Source organism: Homalodisca vitripennis, chromosome 1, assembly GCF_021130785.1.
Source record: "Homalodisca vitripennis isolate AUS2020 chromosome 1, UT_GWSS_2.1, whole genome shotgun sequence".
NCBI lineage: Eukaryota > Metazoa > Arthropoda > Insecta > Hemiptera > Cicadellidae > Homalodisca > Homalodisca vitripennis.
In genome coordinates, this window is record NC_060207.1 from 107,409,472 (window position 1) to 107,429,322 (window position 19,851).

The following is a 19,851-nucleotide window of genomic DNA, read 5'->3' on the forward strand; positions in this document are numbered from 1 at the left end:
TGCCTTAAATTAAAACATTACCATTAATGTACAGAAAATAGAATGTAAATGTAGTGGAAGTGTTACTGGCAGTAGCAGCAACTCAAGATCAAACATACTGGGCTACTCTTGGTTGTGTACATTATAACCAAACCAAAGTTAGTTTCAGTTTATATCGTCTTCCGGCCTTTCCCCCTCAGCATCTTCTCTAACCATGCAGTAAGCTGACAGCATCATTCGACTAAAAGGATGAAAGGATTTCAGACATTTGTCATTGTTATATGTTCAAAGCTAAGAATCTTTTGACTGCCAACTCAAGGTATTTTAAAATCAGCCAGCACCAATAGCTATTTGGGATTAAAATGTTTTTACTTTTTTTATTGTTAAAGACATACTCATTCATAATTGTCTAAATACATAATATTTAAAAATAAGTAATGCCTACCTTATAAAAATAACTACAAATCCTTGTAAATTAAAATACAATAAGTAATATAATTGTTCTGAGTATGTTTAATTTGTTGTTCTGAGTATGTTTAATTTGTGAAATACCAACATAATAAGTTGTCAAATGTATCTGTATTCATGTTTAGTTTTTTCTGTACTTATATAATTAAAAATTTATTTAACTGGACATACAGAATTTTGTTTTACAGAAACATTGCTTCATCTTCTCGTATTCACTGTTCGCCTACACATAGTAAAATAAAATATTAACACTAATGTTCTATAAACATTTACAAGTATTTAAGATAATTAGTTTAAAGTTAATCAATTACAGTATATTTTTAAAATATGTCTTTAAAAAGGCATTTTCAACATATCACACACTAATAATGGGACTAAATACATAAAAATTATATTTCAATAGTGTATAAAAAATAAAATTGAAAACTTTAAACAAAACTGTATTTCTTGGGAACTATGTATGACCTAAGTTAGCAAACATTTGTTTATTTATATATGAAGTGTATACACAATAAAACCATTACATTTTACTTATTTTTTCAATTGTACAGCTAAAAATATGCAATCATAAAAGTAAGCCAATGTTTAAAAATAAGAACTACTTAGTAAAAACATTTAGACATTTGACAATATTTTAAAAACATCAAAGTCATCAGTACATGTCAGTTCTTGATCACACCAATACTTAGAAAAATTATTCTCAGCATGAAGAAATTCTGCCCCAGGTCTATACCATTACTGTTACTTACGAAACAAGTACTAGTGTTAAAAACCAGTGATGTATGTACATTAACAAAAGAAAAAATAGCACAAATTTTTACCCATTATATATTAGAGATTATATTTTGTCACTGCCATTCTAATAGAGAATTCTGCATTATATAAGTCAGGATGTCACTTGGACTCCCATAGATTACATTTCAATTCTACATAAAACCAAACTTAAATAATATATGTCCTAAATTTAATACGATCTACAAAAATACCTGATATTTTTATTTTGTAATCTATACAGACAACATGCCATTGAATTATATTTAAAATTTAAAAAAACCACACAAAATTCACAACATGTATACTTTTTTTATCATAAGAGTATTTTAATGAGATATTTTAAAAACTTATAAAACTTGTTAAGAAAATTACTTAAATGCATAAGAAATGTGTCTTATAACTATTAAAATACAAATATAACTCATACAATAAAAAGTTATATAGTATTTTAAAAATTTATTTAGATAATATTGTGTGATAAAGACTTTATATAATGTATGTAACAATATAAAAGAGACAAAAATACAATATGCACTCAAATTAAATTTAAGAATTTCAGTAATATATAATTACAGGTAAAATTTGTGATTGTTGTACAATAATGTTTGACCTTTTCTAGAATGGAGCTAAAATAAAAAAATATAAATTTAAATAAATTTTATTTTTTTACTGATTCTGGTAGGCGTTTTTGCTCTTTTTAAACTTAGCAGGACAATATCTGTATCATCAAGACCTGATATTTATTTTAGGTATTGATGTTGAAATTAACATCAACACTTTTTTTAAAGAAATTTAACATAAAAACGCAAGCATATTTATAAAGGAGCTAAAACATATACCTTAAAAAATATAAATTTTATTTTCCAACTGACTTTGGTAGACTTAGGTATTTTTGCCCTTTTCAAAATTTAACAGAACAGTATCTATATCATCATTTGTAACCGATTTTTATTTTAGGTATTGATATTGAAATATTTTTTAAAGAAATTTAATATAAAAATATAAAATGATATTTTTTTCTCAGATCATACTTTTCTTAACTTCAAACTAAACGTCGGACATGTAAATAACTGGAAATATTGTAAATATCTTAAAATATGCTAACAATGTATATTGTTAGATCACCATACACACTCTTAAAGTGGCAACTTTCAGTCCGTCTATCTAGTCGCCTGACAGTAATAGAACTATTATTTATTTGTATGATAGTCAGTTTTAAGTATATCAAGCTAAAAAATATATCATCTGTGAACAAATTATCTATTATTTCATATTTTTAACGCTTTGATGCCTTCCTATTTCGACATTCACCAAAACCAGCGTGTTTGAAGATAATTTCTTTTGTAGGAAAAATAACCGGTTTCAAGAAAACCCAGGTTTTGTGTTTATACAGTGCTCCTACGCTATAAATATTAGTAGACACAGCTTGTCAGTGAAAAATTATAATGGAAGAACATGACCATTAACATTTTTTCACTGTCCAACAGTGGATATTTACATAATTCATATTTCTCTTTAAAATAATGATATGTGGACATTGTTTCAAAACTGAATGGTAGGATTCAAGACAAAAAACATTTTGGAGCAATAAGAAAACTCTATCTGTTATTAAATTTTATTATTATATTAATGTTTCACTGTGGAAAATTACATAACAGTATCTAATTGAATCATTTTCATGACACTATGTTTGTTACGCAGATTTACAAAAGATTTAGTCTGCAAGTTGCAAAACAAATGAAAACACATGGTAGTGTAAAGACTTTTTTGGTTGGAAATAAGTACTAAACACTTAGTCAGACTTTTAAAGTTAAAAAGATAAAAGACACTGTTATCGGATGAAATTTGAACCGAGGTTACAAAAACTCCTTGATGTTATTCGGACTGTACAGCATTTGGAAGACATGGCATGCAGTTTAGAAAACTTTTACATTTCTGTTGGTTAATGAAAATTAATACGGTCTAAAGATATGTTTGAAAATAGACATCCTTTTATTACCGCAATTAGCTGTGATATTAGCTTGCTCAGTTTTCTCACTACTGTACAAAAATTGTTCTCTTTATAATTTACAATATTAACAATTTGGCTCACATAATACTGAGTATTAAGGAAACAATATATTATGTTACAAATATGTAATAATGATAAGTAAAATCGGCAGAAAAGTGCCTCTTATTTGCCATTTATGTGCGAGGTAAAAGCCAATATAATAGAACACAACTTTTCTACCACCCTGAACATGATAGTATATTTGTATCATTTGCTTTTTATTTGTAAGGCCTACCTCACTTTAAAATTTTTAAAACAATTTAATTTTTAGAGCTGAAATGGTCAACTTATCACATTATAAACGTAGTTTAAAATGTTTACACTTCACGATCTGGACATTGTCATTAAACATTCTCCAAGAACAGTCCAGAACATCTGCCGTTGTTTTACCAAGTGAAGTATAATTGCTATTTCCCCCTGGACTCTGCCAATGTGAGCTGAGCTAATTGGCTGTAGATGCTGCCCTTGGCAAGGCTGCGGTTTGGACCCTTGCGGAGACTGGGATCAGGTCCTCGTGCAGGGTCTGGGGAGCCCCGGTTGAGGGGATTGGGTCCCCGAGCCAGCCCCGTATTGCTGCCTGTCCACGCCACATAGTCGGGCCTGAGGGTCACACTGTCATGTATTCATCAATAGTTGATAACAGCAATTTTATATTCAAATATCATTTTTTTTTATTTTCAAACTTGATTTGAAATTAATGGTATGTATTAATTATATTGTGTTAATATTGAGCACAAGAGTGATAAAATTTACATAAAAATATCTATGTTCAGCTAATTTTTTGAAGTATTCAATTAATTGTAACATACTTACTATTGCATTAATTAATATGCATCACAATAATTTTAGGTTTTTCAATACTTTTATTGTTTATTTAACAAAAAAATTACAATTTTTGTACTTTGTTTAAATATTTACAAAGTGTATATTGCACAGCAAAAACTATAATGTGTTTGGATGTGTATTAATTATATTTTTTTTAATGAGACACGTTAAAAGAGCATAGAAGTGTTTAAAGTTTAACATTGTTCTTATGGAGTTATACTGAAGGTCGTTTCACTACAGTCACTCTTTAATGAGACTAAAGAGCTCACTTTAATATTTATTGACTAGTACAACTGACACATTTTATACTTTAATCTGATTCACAATAGACTAAAGATATCAGAATAAATTTTATTACTTGCACAAGATGATTATCCAATACCCGTCTTATGTTACAGACAAACATGCAATTCAAACTGTACTCTACAAATGTTTATTATTAGTTGACCATAATTAGACTATTATTAGATAAGTCCATTCACTACATATTTTTGTTGGTTTAAAAATTGTAATAACAAGTCTGTGTTTCATTTAAATTATTTTTTAAGAATCCATTACACTACATTATAATTAATGATAAATATCAATATTTATATATGTTATTTGGAATGCATTAACTACGAGGGCTGTTCAGAAAGTAACCTCCGGTCGATTGAAAAAAATACACCAAGTTAAGTAAAAATATTTTAATATATACATCTTACAACTACATCTTTGCACTATTTTTCGACATAGTCTCCATCACGATTGAGGCACTTATCGTATCTCTTCACAAGCTTTGAAATTCCTTCTGCATAAAAATCACCCGCCTGTGCCTTGAGCCAGCCTGTGACCGCATCTTTGAGCTCTTCGTCGTCATCAAACCGCTGGGACCCGAGCCATTTCTTCATATGCATGAAGAGGTGATAGTCGCTTGGCGCCAGATCTGGGCTGTAAGGTGGATGGTTGAAAACGTCCCACTTGAAGGACTTAAGAAGGGCTGTTGTTCTGCAAGCAGAGTGAGGACGGGCGTTATCGTGCAAAAAAACGATACCGGAAGTCAGCATACCACGGCGTTTGTTCTGTATAGCCCGTCGTAATGTTTTTAGTGTTTCACAGTACACGTCTTGATTAATGGTCGTCCCACGTTCCATGAATTCAACCAACAACACCCCTTTGGCATCCCAAAACACCGTTGCCATCAGTTTTCTGGCAGAAAAATCTTGCCGGGCTTTTTTTGGTTTGGTAGGCGAATCTGAATGTGCCCACATCTTTGATTGTTCTTTTGTCTCAGGGTTTACGTACTTAATCCAGGTTTCGTCACCGGTCACGATTCTGTTTAACAATGGTTCTCCTTCGTCCGCATAAACGTGACAGAAAGTCTAATGCAGAGGCCATTCTTTGAGTTTTGTGGTGGTCGGTAAGAATTTTGGGCACCCATCGTGCACATAACTTACGGTAACCCAATCTTGCTGTCACTATCTCGTACAAAAGAGTCTTAGAAATCTGTGGAAAATCAGTAGACAACTCCGCCATTGTGAAACGTCGATTTTCACGAACTTTTGCATCAACTGTCTGAACGAGTTCGTCAGTCACCAAGGATGGTCTACCACTCCTCTCTTCATCATGAACGTTTTCTCGTCCACTTTTAAATAAACGTACCCATTCACGGACAACTCCTTCACTCATAACTTGTGGTCCGTACACGGCACAAAGCTCACGATGAATAGCTGCTGCAGAGTATCCTTTGGCTGTAAAAAACCGTATAACAGCACGCACTTCACATTTGGCGGTATTTTCTATTGCAGCACACATTTCAAACTGCCACAAAAACTAAACTAGCGCAGGTACGATGTTCACTCGACTACAGCTTGATGCCGACTGACCTGCTTAGTGCGTGAATGCACAGATGGCGCGCTACTCCCCTCCACTACCCGCACTGTGACCAACCGGAGGTTACTTTCTGAACAGCCCTCGTATAAATTCAGCATGCTCTTAGAACAATAAAAACTGTTTCAAATAATAAAAATAATATGGTTGAAAGTTAAAATAATAAAACAGTATATTCATGTGAATTAAGCCACAGAAGTGTTGGTTGGTTCATATGGTTTATTGCCTTTTGCAAGGATCACACTTCTGATTATTCTTAAATGACGAAGTTCCATGCTTGTTGTTTTTAAACAGTAAGCATGGCACGACATATCAGAAACCTACAAGTTTCACGTACTTCATTGTTTGAAATTGTATCACAGGAGGTAACAAGTGCCAAGGAAAATTGTCATCCAAAAGTCTCATTTTGCATGAATTGTAAACCCCATCTCACAAGGTAAAACGTACGCAAGAACTTTGAGCTCATTCAACTGGGAAATTTTCCTCATTCCTCTAACAGTCCTGATCTTGCTCAAAGTGATTTTTTCTTGTTCCCGAAAATAAAAACCTGGCTAGTAACACAGTGTTTTGACAATGATGAGGAGCTCCAGGTACGCGTCACTGAGTGGCTGAGAACACAGGCAGCAGAATTCTATGGCACAGGAATTTTAAAGCTTGCCCATCGCTATGATAAGTGCCTGAATTTGTATAGTGATTATGTAGAAAAGTAGTAGTTTAGTCCCTCTTTCACATGTGTATAATATTATGTTTTTCTTATATTTGGTTTTTAAAAATTCCAAAACGTTCCTTACTTTTTCAGTAGCCCTCTTACAACGTGGGCCCTATAAACTTTTACAAAAATTTGTAACAATTACTCATTGTATGCTTATACTGTCTTCATTGTTTTTTTTAAACTCTTTTAGGCCCAACTGTGTGATTTATCGATGGTCAGAACTTATGCGAGAACTGTAACTTTCAAGGTGGGCAATTTATTTCCAGCGGACTTTTTGGATATAATTTTTGTAATAGCCTGTACGGTGTGAGTTCAAAGTATGGATACACTCCGTTTAGTTTTTGATGGATAAAGATATGGAAACTGAGACACCTTTCTAGGAAATAGAAGTGAACTTTTTAGTCACTGTTACAACTTTGCCCATACCCCAAAAATGGGAATTTGGGAGTGGTGGCTCAAAGTTTTTAAATGTAAAGTGACCCATTAAAAGACATCTCATTTGAAAGATTTTGATAAAAGAAGAAAAACAATGGAAACTAGAAATTTCTATCTCCACCATTACAAAATGGCAGTTCATTGAAATTAAATGAGGCAAAACGTGAACAATCACATTCAGAAGGTAAATAACTTCAATAGATTTTCTTTACAAACTCAAACCTGTTTTACAGTTATTACCTGTTGCAGGATAGGCCTCCTTTATCTTAATCAGTTTTGGGGAAGTACAGTATCATGTTCAGTTTCTGGTTGGAATTAACAAAGTTAAGACGTATTTTTGTGATACTTTACATTGAAAAGGAGTGTTTAAGTGAACAAGAGCGTATTATGATCCAGATGATGAGAGGCTACTGAAACCAGGTGAGATCGTATGATGAAGTAAGGAATTTATTTAATGGCACTTATCCCAATCGAAACCCTGTGTATAAATCAGGAGTTTAAAAAACAATCCAACCTTAAACGTTAAAGACTGCCCCAAACCTTGTCAACAAAAATCGGCTACAAACGAAGCATTGTCACTTGACGATTTAGTCTGTTGTAGAAGATCCTCATGCCTCAACTAGAAATGTTTCTAAAATATTAGGTATATGTCAAACATCAGTTTGTAAAGTTTGACATGACAGTAGTTATAAAACATACAAAATTTGTTTTGTTCATGAGCTAAGTGAGGACAGAGAGCAACATACCCAACACCCTGAAAAATTAAATGTTTGGCTTTGCATTGTGAGGGATCAGTTTGTTGGGCCCTATTTTATTGATGGAAACTTTAGTGCTGATGTATACCAGGAAATGTTACAAAATCAGGTTTATCCACCTATCAAAATAGCAACAAATAAATGTAATGGAGTTTGGTTTCAGCAGGATGGAGCACCTCCACACTATAGCCTCATGTCCGCGAGTATTTAAACAAGATTTTTCCTAATCCCTGGGTAGACAGAAGAGGAGAAGGTATCAAGTGGCCACCAAGATTGCCAGATCTATCTCTGACTACTTTGTCTGAGTCACATTAAAAATGTTTATAAAACAAAACCCCAGGGCATTAATGGCCTTAGGTACAGTATAGTAGTGGAAATTTAAATAAAATCCAGCGTGAATCCATACAGCGTGTTGTTTCAAGTTTCTATGTTTCAGAGTGTATCCACACTTTAACTCACACTATATATTTATGATGTATAAGTGACAAAAATATTATTTATGTATTTTATATGTATCCCTTTACTTGTAATTATAATTTTAAGGGGTTTTAAATTATCAATTTGTATTAAAAGAATTTTTTTTGCGATATTGCACTACGTATTTTAGTCAGATATGGCGACATAATTCAGGCAACCTCAGCCATCAGCTGCTGTCAGTTACTCAATCAGATTTGTCTAGTTTATATTATGAGTGTAAAATTTCTGTGAAATTATGTATTAACATAGTTTTTTGTTAATATTAGTGTGTTTAAATAGTTTTTATTTGCAATTTGTTGTGTAAATATGGCAGAAAATGATCTGAGAACAAGTGAAGTCGACAGAGCTGCTGTCAGTTACTCAATCAGATTTGTCTAGTTTATATTATGAGTGTAACATTTCTGTGAAATTATGTATTAACATAGTTTTTTGTTAATATTAGTGTGTTTAAATAGTTTTTATTTGCAATTTGTTGTGTAAATATGGCAGAAAATGATCTGAGAACAAGTGAAGTCGACAGAGAATTGGATACTGACTCATCTATTGAAGATATATTTGGTAATGACAGTGACCCGACATAATCCTTTACAATCCACTTCTAGAAAAACAATTGTAAGTAGGTCTAGACTTTTATATTTGTCTGATTCATCTGAGAATAGTGATGTACAAGAGGTTGATTCTAAAAGCTCTAAGCTATCTCAAATACAACCTAAACCTAATCCTGTAAATCAGTCAAGGCAAGTTTTGAGTGACAGCTCAGATAGTGATAATGATAATGAAATAAATAATTCTGGTGAATATTGTAAGCCTAACTCATGACAAAGACTTGATGATAGTGAGACTTGTAATTTTGTACATAGCTTTGCATTTCATGAAAGCCCTTGCCCAAAACACTGAAACTTAAACCCACAAACAACAAAACCTATTGACTACTTTTTATTTATTTTTTACTAACACACTTTTGACATTGTTCAAAACAGAAACTAATAGGTATACCATTCAAACTTTGACTGGTAGATGTGAAAATGTATCGCTTTCAAGCAGATTTAGGATGGGTTCCAATAAGTGTTTTAGAAATGAAAGGTTTCTTGGCCATTATTTTTAACATGGGGTTAGTACTAAAGCCAACAATAAAATTATATTGGTCACAGAGCACTTCTTAGGCTACACCATAATTCAATAAATTGTTTAGTAGAAATAGATTTGAATCAATTGTCTCATTGTTCAATATGGTGTATAACTCAAAACTTCCAAAATCATATGGACAACGATATGATCTGTGTCAGAAATTCCAGCCTCTTGAAGACCATTGTAATAGTATGTTCAAACATTATTATACACCTCACAAACAAGTTGCTGTTACGAAACTTTAATTGGTACTAAAAATCAATCCCAACTTCAACAATATCTTACAAATAAGCATCACTACCGCAGGGAGATCAAGATGTGAGTATTAAATATTCCATGAACTTCTTTTGTTACAAAGGTGGAGAACATCAGCAAGACAAAAATTAAATAAGAGAAAACGGTCTTGCATACACAGTTGTTCCTAAATTATTATTAACTTGTAACATGCTTGGAAAATATTCATCTAAAAGGTAGTCTCATATTCACGCAGGTATGTTTTCAGCTTTGTTTTCTAAGAGGGCTATAAGGTTTGGTCTGTAATCACGATAAAAAATTTGTTTTAACAAATATACCTAATTGGATTATGTATTCACAGATTATTTATTTGAAATACTTGAGCTTTAAAATTTGATACATTTATAAAATCACATGTAAAATCAAAATATAGAATTTTCCATGTATAAAATATTTTAAAACTCAATGATTTTTATGATGAAACTTAAATCTTCAGGCATAACATTAATTTTTTCTAGGCCTAAGTATATATTTTTCAGTATTACTTTATGAAAAAAATAATGCCTAAAACCAGAGCTTTTGGATAAATAATTATATAGATATGTTTGATTTCCAAAAAACACACAAATTTGCTTTTTCTATGTACGCAGTTTTTGAAATATGGATTAAAATGTATTACTATATTTTTTACACATTAACTTTTGGCCTCATCCTACAGGGGTTAAAAACTAGTTAAATTTTAATGTTTTCTAGTTGGTAATTAATGATGTCAGTGTGCCAGTAGATGACAATAGATGTACCAAAAGGGAGTTATTCTCAACAAGACAGACCTTTTTTTATTATTTTAACATATAAATAAGATTTTGATAAATCAGTCAAAGATCACACTTACCAGGATTTATTATCAACGACATTAATTTAATTGATATCTCTTGCTATCATTGTATAAATTTTTATCAGACGTCTAAGAATTCTAAATAGTTATCTTTGAGACTGCAATAAGGAAATACATTTATAAAAATGAATAAAAAAGGTTATCTATATTGTCTCATAAGAGAATTTTCCATATTTTGACAACAATATGATGAATGTGGGACTCACAGCAACAATGCCTGGTTGGGTCCCTGGCGCAAGGAGGGGTTCGGCCCAACTGCATGTCTGGTGAGAGCTGAGCGATATCGGCGGCCATCCACAGTATCTGTTGACCTGTAAATCACATCCAAGTTTTTTTACAAGGAAAACTATGTTAGAAGATTGACTTCCAACATGTACTTTGCCCATTTGTAAAATAAATTAAATCACAATGTTCTATAAAAACCTATTTACACAAAATTTAAATACAAAATCTGGAAACAGGAGACAATTCAGTGTTGTTATAATTTTAAAATGCTTCCGATAGACATAATTTCATTGTAATTTCACCCACCAAAACTTAACTCTTCAGTAAAATGTAGACCTGCTGGATCTCACAACTTGAATGGGCCATATCTTTGTGCCATTATAAAGTGCAGTGTTCACGTAACTGATGTCTGTCCTTTCTCTACAGTTTGTATGGTCCACATGCCGGACCTCTACAACTCAAAAGAACTTACTGAACATAAACAATACGAACAAAAGAATATAAACATCTGTTCAATGCCACTAGCCATAACAAACATAACGAACCAACTGAACAAGATATGTTAATTGCTATATATCACCAGCTGATTTTTATACAGTTATAGCTCTTGATAGATAGGTCAGTGCTCCCTCAAGGATTGTCAGATGACAGAAAAAATACCTGTACAGTAATATATGCCAGTACTGCAAAGAGGAATACAAAGATCTGTTGTGCCCTGCAGTAAGTCACTGATAACTTAAGGGAAGAAAAGTTAGTTAACCACGCTGAACCGAGACCCGGCCCAAGTCATCCTAACAAACGCAAGCGATCAATTTAATCACAAAGATTCTCACAAATGTAAATTAATAATGTAATAATTTTTGTTCCATTGTTTTTTTGTTTGGGCCTAAGAGGAATAATTTAAACTGTTTTGTTCAGTTTCTAATTTTGTTACTAATAAAACTTGGTTTGATGGAACATGTTTTTATTTTTTCCTTCTAACCTTATAAAAGCTACCATTTTGAAATTACAAATTTTTATTTTATTTAATAAATTACAGAACTGACCCAAACAATTAACAAGTATGCCTAGTTTGAAGAGCCTTGATGTAATGTAACTCAAGGTTGTAACCTTGATGTAAAAGGTTTTTTAAATATTTGCCATCAAATTACAGAATGTCGAGTTTCACTCATACATGCTCTATTGGGGTTCCGAATATTTTTTGAGCTAAACCCCCAATTAATACATTAAATAGATGTTTTATTTTAAAATAGACATTATGACAAATATTTTGGTATAAAAATCTTTTCTTAAATATGTTAGGTTACATAGCTGTTTAGATTTGAAATTTTGAAACGTGTTTTTCTCAAAACAACGTTTTTACGCTCTTTACTTTCTATAGGTCATAACTTTGTTATTTTTTGTCATAACCATACGATTTAGGTGTCAAATTATTCGGAGTTTTATACACCATTGCTTAGTAACAATAACTCAAAATGGATAAAACACGACTTTGGGTCAATTTTTGCTTTCCGCCTCACATATATAATATCATATAAAAAAAATTTTTCCAAATAATACATATTTTATGGTAGTACAATACTTATATTCATATAATCATACATAAACTCCCATTATCCAAAACTTATTGGAAACTTATTTAACAGTATGTGAGGAAGAAATGTGGGAAAAGAGTACATGATTTCTGTAATACTGTTTTTGTTGCTGGTCAGCACGGTCATGTTTGAATAAGGGAAAAATCTTTATTTAAAGTAACAAGTTCAATTCTGGAATACAATGATGGATTCATGTATCATTACAGTTTGTGTAGTTATCTATTAAAAGAAATATGTACATTTTATTTGATATAGACTGACCTTCGGGTTTATTTTACCCAAGAAAGACTACTTGGTCTCTCTGTGGAGTAAAGTAAAATAACAGATTGCTAATAGAATTGCTAAAAATATTCTGTAGGTATTGATTGGCATTTTTAAATACAATGTTATATTGTGTTGTGCAAAATAATAAGTTATTTTGACTTTACATCATGCTGTCAAACTACTTATTCAAATGACTAAATAATGCTTTCCCCTCTTTATGCACAAATAACTATTACTGCTCATTTTTATATACCCCATACTAGTTTTTTCTCAACAGTTACCACTATTTTATATTGTATAAAATATTTTTTTATTGGTTATAATAATAAACTTTAGAATTTTTATAGTGAAAAAGGTTTTTATAAAAACAGAGAAACAAAATTCACGAGTAAAATAAGAACTAATTAAAATGGCAAAATACACCAGTTTTTTAATAAGCTGATTTATAAAATAAAGTACTTGGTCTAGATGTTAAAAGTAGTGAAAGTTAGGTATACATTTAAATATAAACCAGATGAATATTCTTAAAGTGAACACTTTCATTACTTCAAACCATGTTTCCTTCTTGTATCATAAATTTGTTTGTTCCTTTTTCATTTTCTCGTTTTCTTCTAACTTTTTAAGTCTTCGTTTAAATTCTTTAATAGTGATAATCTTCTTTCGTGCGACCAGGTCGATGAATAGTATCCCATCCAAATGGTCTGTCTCGTGTTGTATCACTCTGGCCGCAAACCCTTCGGCCGTTCCCTGCACCAGACTACCATTTACATCAGTGGCAGTAAAATGAATTCGTTTGTAGCGTTTTACAGGAGCTGTAACTCCACTCACTGAAAAGCACTGTTCGTATGCTATCTCTGTCTCTTCACTGGCTTTCTTGTATGTTGGATTAATCCAAACAGTTTTTGGGAACGCTTGAGGAATGCCATCTTCTTTATCAACTTTGAACACGATAAATCTTTTGGATATTCCAATCTGAGGTGCAGCCAGACCAGCACAATTTTTTTCATTGTCAAATTTTGTTTCCAATATTTTGATGTCAATTTTGTCTTGTTCTGTCAGTGGAAAACCAAGTATTGGTGATTTTGTTCGTATTGTAGAATGCGCAGTCTCCTTTAAATTTGACATGTCTGCAACAACATAATCCGGTAGAAGAGACAAACTGAACATTTCTGAGAACTTATCAAACAAGTTGCCACCACCACTCTGCATGCTTGATAATTCAGCATTTAGCACCAGCCACAATAAAAATAAAAACACAGAAAAACTATTAAGTTCCATTAATAAGGACTAGCTGATCGATAAATAGATAAATAATTTGTGAAAATAAAAATCTGTTTATAAAAGGTAATAAAACATAGAAGTATGATTTTACTTCACCATCACACATTGTCCACTACAATCAACTAAGCATCTAGTTAACTGAATACTTTTACTGGCTAATCTCATTTACAATCACATGGATGTTGATAAACATAATAAATGATATGCTTTCAAACATTACATTGAGAATACACCTAACAATTCTATAAATTTATATTGTCATTCCTATGTATATATTGTTTGAAAGTTAAAATAACTTTTCTAAAATTAAAATTTGTGCAAAATCCTTTGTGCAAATCCAGCAAAAATATGTGTGTGTAAAACTTGTGTACAATCATTTAATTTAAAAATAATTCCTTTTATACTTGGAGGTACAGTATTTGCTATTTTTTCTTCTCCTTGATAAGTACTTTTTTTTCTCAAATTTGAAAAAATATCAAATTAAGGCATTCACTTATTGAACACAAATTTCCCCTTGAACTATACCATAAAAACCAAGATTTGTTGTCTCTTAATCCCAAAAATTGAACATTATATTATTCAAACATGTTGAAAAATCTTGGAGTTTGCTCCTGATAATCAGGGGACAGACAACTACGTTACGGTTTAAGCGTGGTGACCTAAGAACTGGATAAATACAAGTAATCCAGAATATAGTTATGTAGCACTAAAACACAACTGTTAGGCAAATGTCAGGACTTTATACAGCTTCAGATTAGAATGACAATTAAAACAGCCATTTACGGTTCTTCTCCCCTTTAACATATGCAGTAATTTACCATTTTATTAACAAAAACAAAAATTGTAAAATACAACAATTTTGTTCTGGCAAATAGTTGAGTTGTTTACTTGCACAATAATACACTAAAGTTAACATTTTTGTTCATAACAACCACTTCTCTCAGTTAAACTTTTAAACCAACGTTCAAATGATTATAGATCACCCAAAACATAGCTAATTGTTGATAAATTTGTCACAACCTGACCACTGTGTTGAAATACAGTATATCAGAAATGTTGTTTCTCCTTCACCTTCACACTACAGACCAATCTAGGCAGACTGAATCACAAAGAGGGGAGGATGACAGTCTGCAATATGGTCTCCTATCCATCATGACCTTGACCGAGAATAGCCCGCTCATCACTGAACAATGCAAGACCCTGAAAGTGAAATCACTACGTTTGGCTTGGACTGTAGTCACATGCTCTCATGAGGAGTTGAGAGGAAAGGGTAGCTCATTCACATGTGCTGCCAACTGACACATCATAACTGATTGAAGTGTAGTGTCTTATGATCTTTGAAGTGTTAAAGTGTCATTATTGTTAAACAGTACTAATTCTATCATGTCCGACAAAACGCATTGTGCTTTTAACAACACAGACATATGAAATTGTTGATAAACTTGACAATAACACAAGTGATGTGAACGTTATCACAAGAGCATGGTACTGATGAACACATAGTACCCAACGTTAAAAAAATGAAGAGGTTCAATTTGCTAATATGTTATTCATCCACCATAATTACCAGAAGAAAAACCATCAAAAAATTAACAAATGAAGATATTGACAAGCCTATGTTGAATTGATTATGTAGCAACATGTAACAGAACATCTTATTAATGGGATCATCTGTACAGAAAAGGCTAAATGTTTGGTAATTGTGAACTTGTTCAAAATCCTGACTATTAGAATTTTAACGACTGGAGTGGCAAAATACTTCTTTCACGTTATTAACCTATTGCTATCATCATTCTCAACAAAACAAAATAAGGTTTCAATGAGTGTAAATGACAAATAACAAATTTATAGAGCATTCAAAGTGATACTACTTTCCTCACACAAAGTAATATTTCATTGTTTTACAAGGGTCATGTTGTCTTGTTCTTATCGTAAGTCAACCTAGTATTGGTTGCTGCTGACATCAGCCATAACACCATCATTTGATATGTAAAATAACAATAATGCTGAAATCAGGGGTATTTTATCTAAATAAAAGACGTTTTTGTTTATTTAGACCTTCTAAGAATAAAAGTCCATATCAGCCTGATATAAGTGACTCCAGCCATCAGACCTGACCTATCAGTAACAAATCAAACTCTAAATGGTCTGACCACGAATGCCTCCGGCCATTACTGCTTTATGGGAAACGCAACTTGAAAAAACAAATATTGTAATTTAGCTAACCAAATCTTTCTATCTTACAAGAAAAGTAGTTTCACTTTTAATATTCCAAAATTCATTATTTGTCATTTTCATAACCTAAAACCTCATATTGTTTTGTTCAGTAGAATGATAGCAATAGGTTAATAAAACGAATCTCGTTTTGCATACCACGTGATAACTTCCTATCACATAAAAATAGCTTTTCTTGATTTAAAAATAACACACAATTACACAATAAACTTATACTCTCACTTTGAAAAACACAATGACCAATTTAAAAGAAATAAATTAATGTCCTAATATTTTAACTGCTCACGTAATCCGTAATTAACTTTAGAAACTAATTAACAGTATTAGGAGTTACATGCTACATGGTTAGGTAATAGATATCAAAGAGGCAGTGAAGGGTACTATACAATACGGTAGATGTTTAACTAAGCAGTTCTGACCACAGAACACTCAGATAAGCTATTGAAAGCAGATAAGGTTAAAAATCACAGAAGAAAAAACACAAGATTACTAAAAATAGCACAAACATATCTATGTCTTGCTTGAGGTATATTTTTCATGGCCACTGAAAATTAAAACATAATACTATTACAAATTTAGAATTAAGCTAAACAAACAGGATATTTATACTCACTTATTTGTATCCTTATCCCTCTTAGAGGGACTATCTGGTGCAGACTCTGGGGACGGAGCTTGGGACGGTTCTTCAATTATAATCTCTGTCATCTCTTCTTGTCCTACATCACTGCAAAAACATCTATGTTTATCTTATTGTTCCCAGAAGGTTAATAGTGGTAAAGAGTGTTAACCCTTTCATGAATAATCATGCAATATATTGCAAGTTGATGGGTCTACGTGGAATGTACCAACGGTATATCACAGGCTAACTTTTTTCATTCTTTATGAGGTATATTTATTTTCTATAAGTAGTAAATGTATTATTTTCCTGTTGCCTGTATCTCTGTCTTTGGTATAAATAAACACCTTTGGTATAAAGGTGTTTGGTATTGACAGCACAGAGAGAAAAGTAATAAGTATCAAATTTGAAAATAGTATAAACTAAGTACTTTTATGATCTGAAAAATAACTTTATCATATGGGTTTACATACTTAATTTTTTAGTAGACTACAAGATTATGTGTGTAGTAAAGCAAATACTGACAGTGTTTGTTAAAATGCTTAAAACTGAATATTTAAGGATTTGTAGTTTATAGTCCCTTAGTTTCAAAATTTTGTAGGTTTTGAGTAGTATACAGTAATGTGGGAATGATTGAGAACGCAATTGATAATTGCCGTAATTCTTTATATGTTCAGACTAATCTTGGTACAGTGACAGTATTTGTATATAGCTTAGATAATTTTGTTAGCTGACTTTGACCAATAAAATGTTTCATTCAAGATAGCAGCCATACACATTTGAGCAAAATTGCTACCTCAGGCATTTCACAACACAAACAAAAATAAAAATATTTTCATACATTTACCAAGCAATTTCAAGCAACAGTTATTCTTACTTAATTTCAATATCTCTTAAGGTTTCACGATGGCCATTCAAGTTTTTGAAGTATACAACTCAACCATTACAAGTTCAAGTGTATACACCAAAACAATTATGTTTACAAATGTAATTTTGGATTAATTGTAGCTAAATCAATTCCATATTTTACCAAAATATGTATATGCTTATATTGTCTTGTAAGGTGTCAAGGTGATGAAGTTTCTAAATGTTTGAAAGTGTTACGATTATATTAACATTGCAACATTGAGAGTTATTCTCCCATCAGTCTTGTGCAAATTTAACATCTAAAGTAATAACGCATCTTAGGTTCGAAATTTGAAGATGACAGTCATATGTAATCTACCTTTCTTCCGATTGAGCAGGAAGGGATATTTTAATGGGAATATGAGCAGAAAAAGAAACATTTTTCATTGTACACATCAAAGATGAGTCAGGTCCTCACCTGGATTCTGTGTCCCTGTCTGCTGGTTTGTCATCTTCCATCATTCCCAGTATCTGGTCCGCCCTGACCTCGTCGAAGTCCACACTATCCAGAGCTATGGACACCACTCGCTCTGCAATTTCAGGGTGCTTCTCTCTCAGCCGCACCTTCACTGTAATTATACCACCATGTAGCCATTACATCTTTTTCTTTTCTTTCTTCTTGACAAATTTGACCCGTGAGAGTTTCATACGACCCCAGGCCAGTCAGTAAAAATAAATTTTTGCCAACAGCGAAGCAATGATGGATTTTATTACTGTGAATTAGATTCACAATAGCTAGGCTAACTTATTTTTATTACCTTATCTTTTAAAATATTATTTGTACTTACTTTAATATATTACTAAACTATTAAAATATATTTTACTTAAATATAACAATGGATAAATGCTGCTTAACCCAACAACTTAATACTAAACACCAGCAGCCTAACCTAGTTTTATATTCTCACTCTTAGTATGGGGTATCGATATCCACAATGTTGTTGAAGGTGACTAAACACCACTTCTGCAGTTTTCAACATGAGGTTTATTTGTGTTTGTAACATTTAGTTCAGTTATGTCTTTGTTCACAAAGGGGAAAGATAATAATGAGTGCCGTGTGTCTAATGACAAGTGGAGTGTCAACTACTTTATGGACGAAAACATCACTGCTTTGTGTTGTATTTATAAAGAAAAAATATCCACATAGAAATAATATAATATTCGCAGACTCTATGAAACAAAAAATTGTAATAGTAAAATGCTCAAATAATAGGTCTGTCCTGACCAGAAAAAGAAAAATCTTTGAAAAAGTTATGCAATATCAAAGTGACAATTTTATTAAGAGTAAACATCTGAACAAAGAGCTGTTTGAGTAAGTTTCAAAATATGTTACACATTATGAAAGACTGGTAAGTCTTTTTCTAATGGCAACTTAATGAAAAAATGCATTGAAAACACTGTTGAAAAGTTATGTCCTTAAACCAGGCAAATTACTTAAATTCAGTCTAATTTCTACAGTCTCCAGGAGGCTCTCGTGATACCCATGTCTTGATTAGACCAATTTTTTTTTTTAGTAGGAATAACTTAAAAATGTTACAAGAATTTATTGTTTTTTTTTACCTTTAAATTGTATGCTGTTCTGTTGCTTTTTATAATTACTTTTGATACTGATTTTTTGACTTGCACACAAAACCTTTGAGTTCTATTGTGTGAATAAATTATTCTTATTCTGTCAGTTTGTCTCCATTCCAAATAAATCTGTGCACTCAATAGAGAATATAGACACTGACTGACATTATATACCAGTTCGAAGATGTACAGGACACTTCGGATGAGTCAACAGATGTGTTCGATTTGGCTCAAGTGATTTTTCATGAGTGTTAAGTAGTGTAATTTACACTTATTAGGTTTATTTTATGGAAAACAATGTTATTGCTTCATATATTTTTCTGAAAGTAATTTAAACTATTTATGTATTCAACTTGATATAAAAAATCTTAGAGAACAATTACAAATAGAGAGAGGTTAAATTATTTGTGGCTCTAAATCAGGCTTAGTAGGATGTGTTTGGAATGCAGTTAAGAATGCCGGAGGTTCAAAATTCAGGGAATCCCATTGTATTATTCAGCAACAAGCCTTGTGCAGTAAAAATTAGGTTTTAGAAGTCATACACATTGGTGTTAATAAG

The 19,851-nt window shown here is 31.8% G+C and overlaps 2 protein-coding genes across 4 annotated transcripts in view; both read right to left on the reverse strand.

The window, feature by feature from the left end:
• Positions 1 to 2,700: 2,700 nt before the first annotated feature.
• LOC124368835 overlaps positions 2,701 to 19,851 on the reverse strand; it is a 38,167-nt gene continuing 21,016 nt past the window's right edge. For 2 of the 3 annotated variants that reach the window (XM_046826274.1, XM_046826257.1), the window contains 4 exons: positions 18,142 to 18,292; positions 16,815 to 16,925; positions 10,808 to 10,912; positions 2,701 to 3,883 (listed from right to left, as the gene is read on the reverse strand). In XM_046826274.1, coding sequence (XP_046682230.1) covers positions 3,679 to 3,883; positions 10,808 to 10,912; positions 16,815 to 16,925; positions 18,142 to 18,292 — 572 coding nt within the window. In that variant the 3' untranslated portion in view covers positions 2,701 to 3,678. The remainder of the gene's footprint in view (positions 3,884 to 10,807; positions 10,913 to 16,814; positions 16,926 to 18,141; positions 18,293 to 19,851) is intronic. The other variant, XM_046826266.1, reaches the window with a different exon arrangement.
• On the reverse strand, positions 13,095 to 14,135 carry LOC124368846 (peptide deformylase 2-like). Its single transcript, XM_046826288.1, has one exon. The coding sequence runs from the start codon at positions 13,961 to 13,963 to the stop codon at positions 13,256 to 13,258; it is 708 nt and encodes a 235-aa protein (XP_046682244.1). The 5' UTR covers positions 13,964 to 14,135; the 3' UTR covers positions 13,095 to 13,255.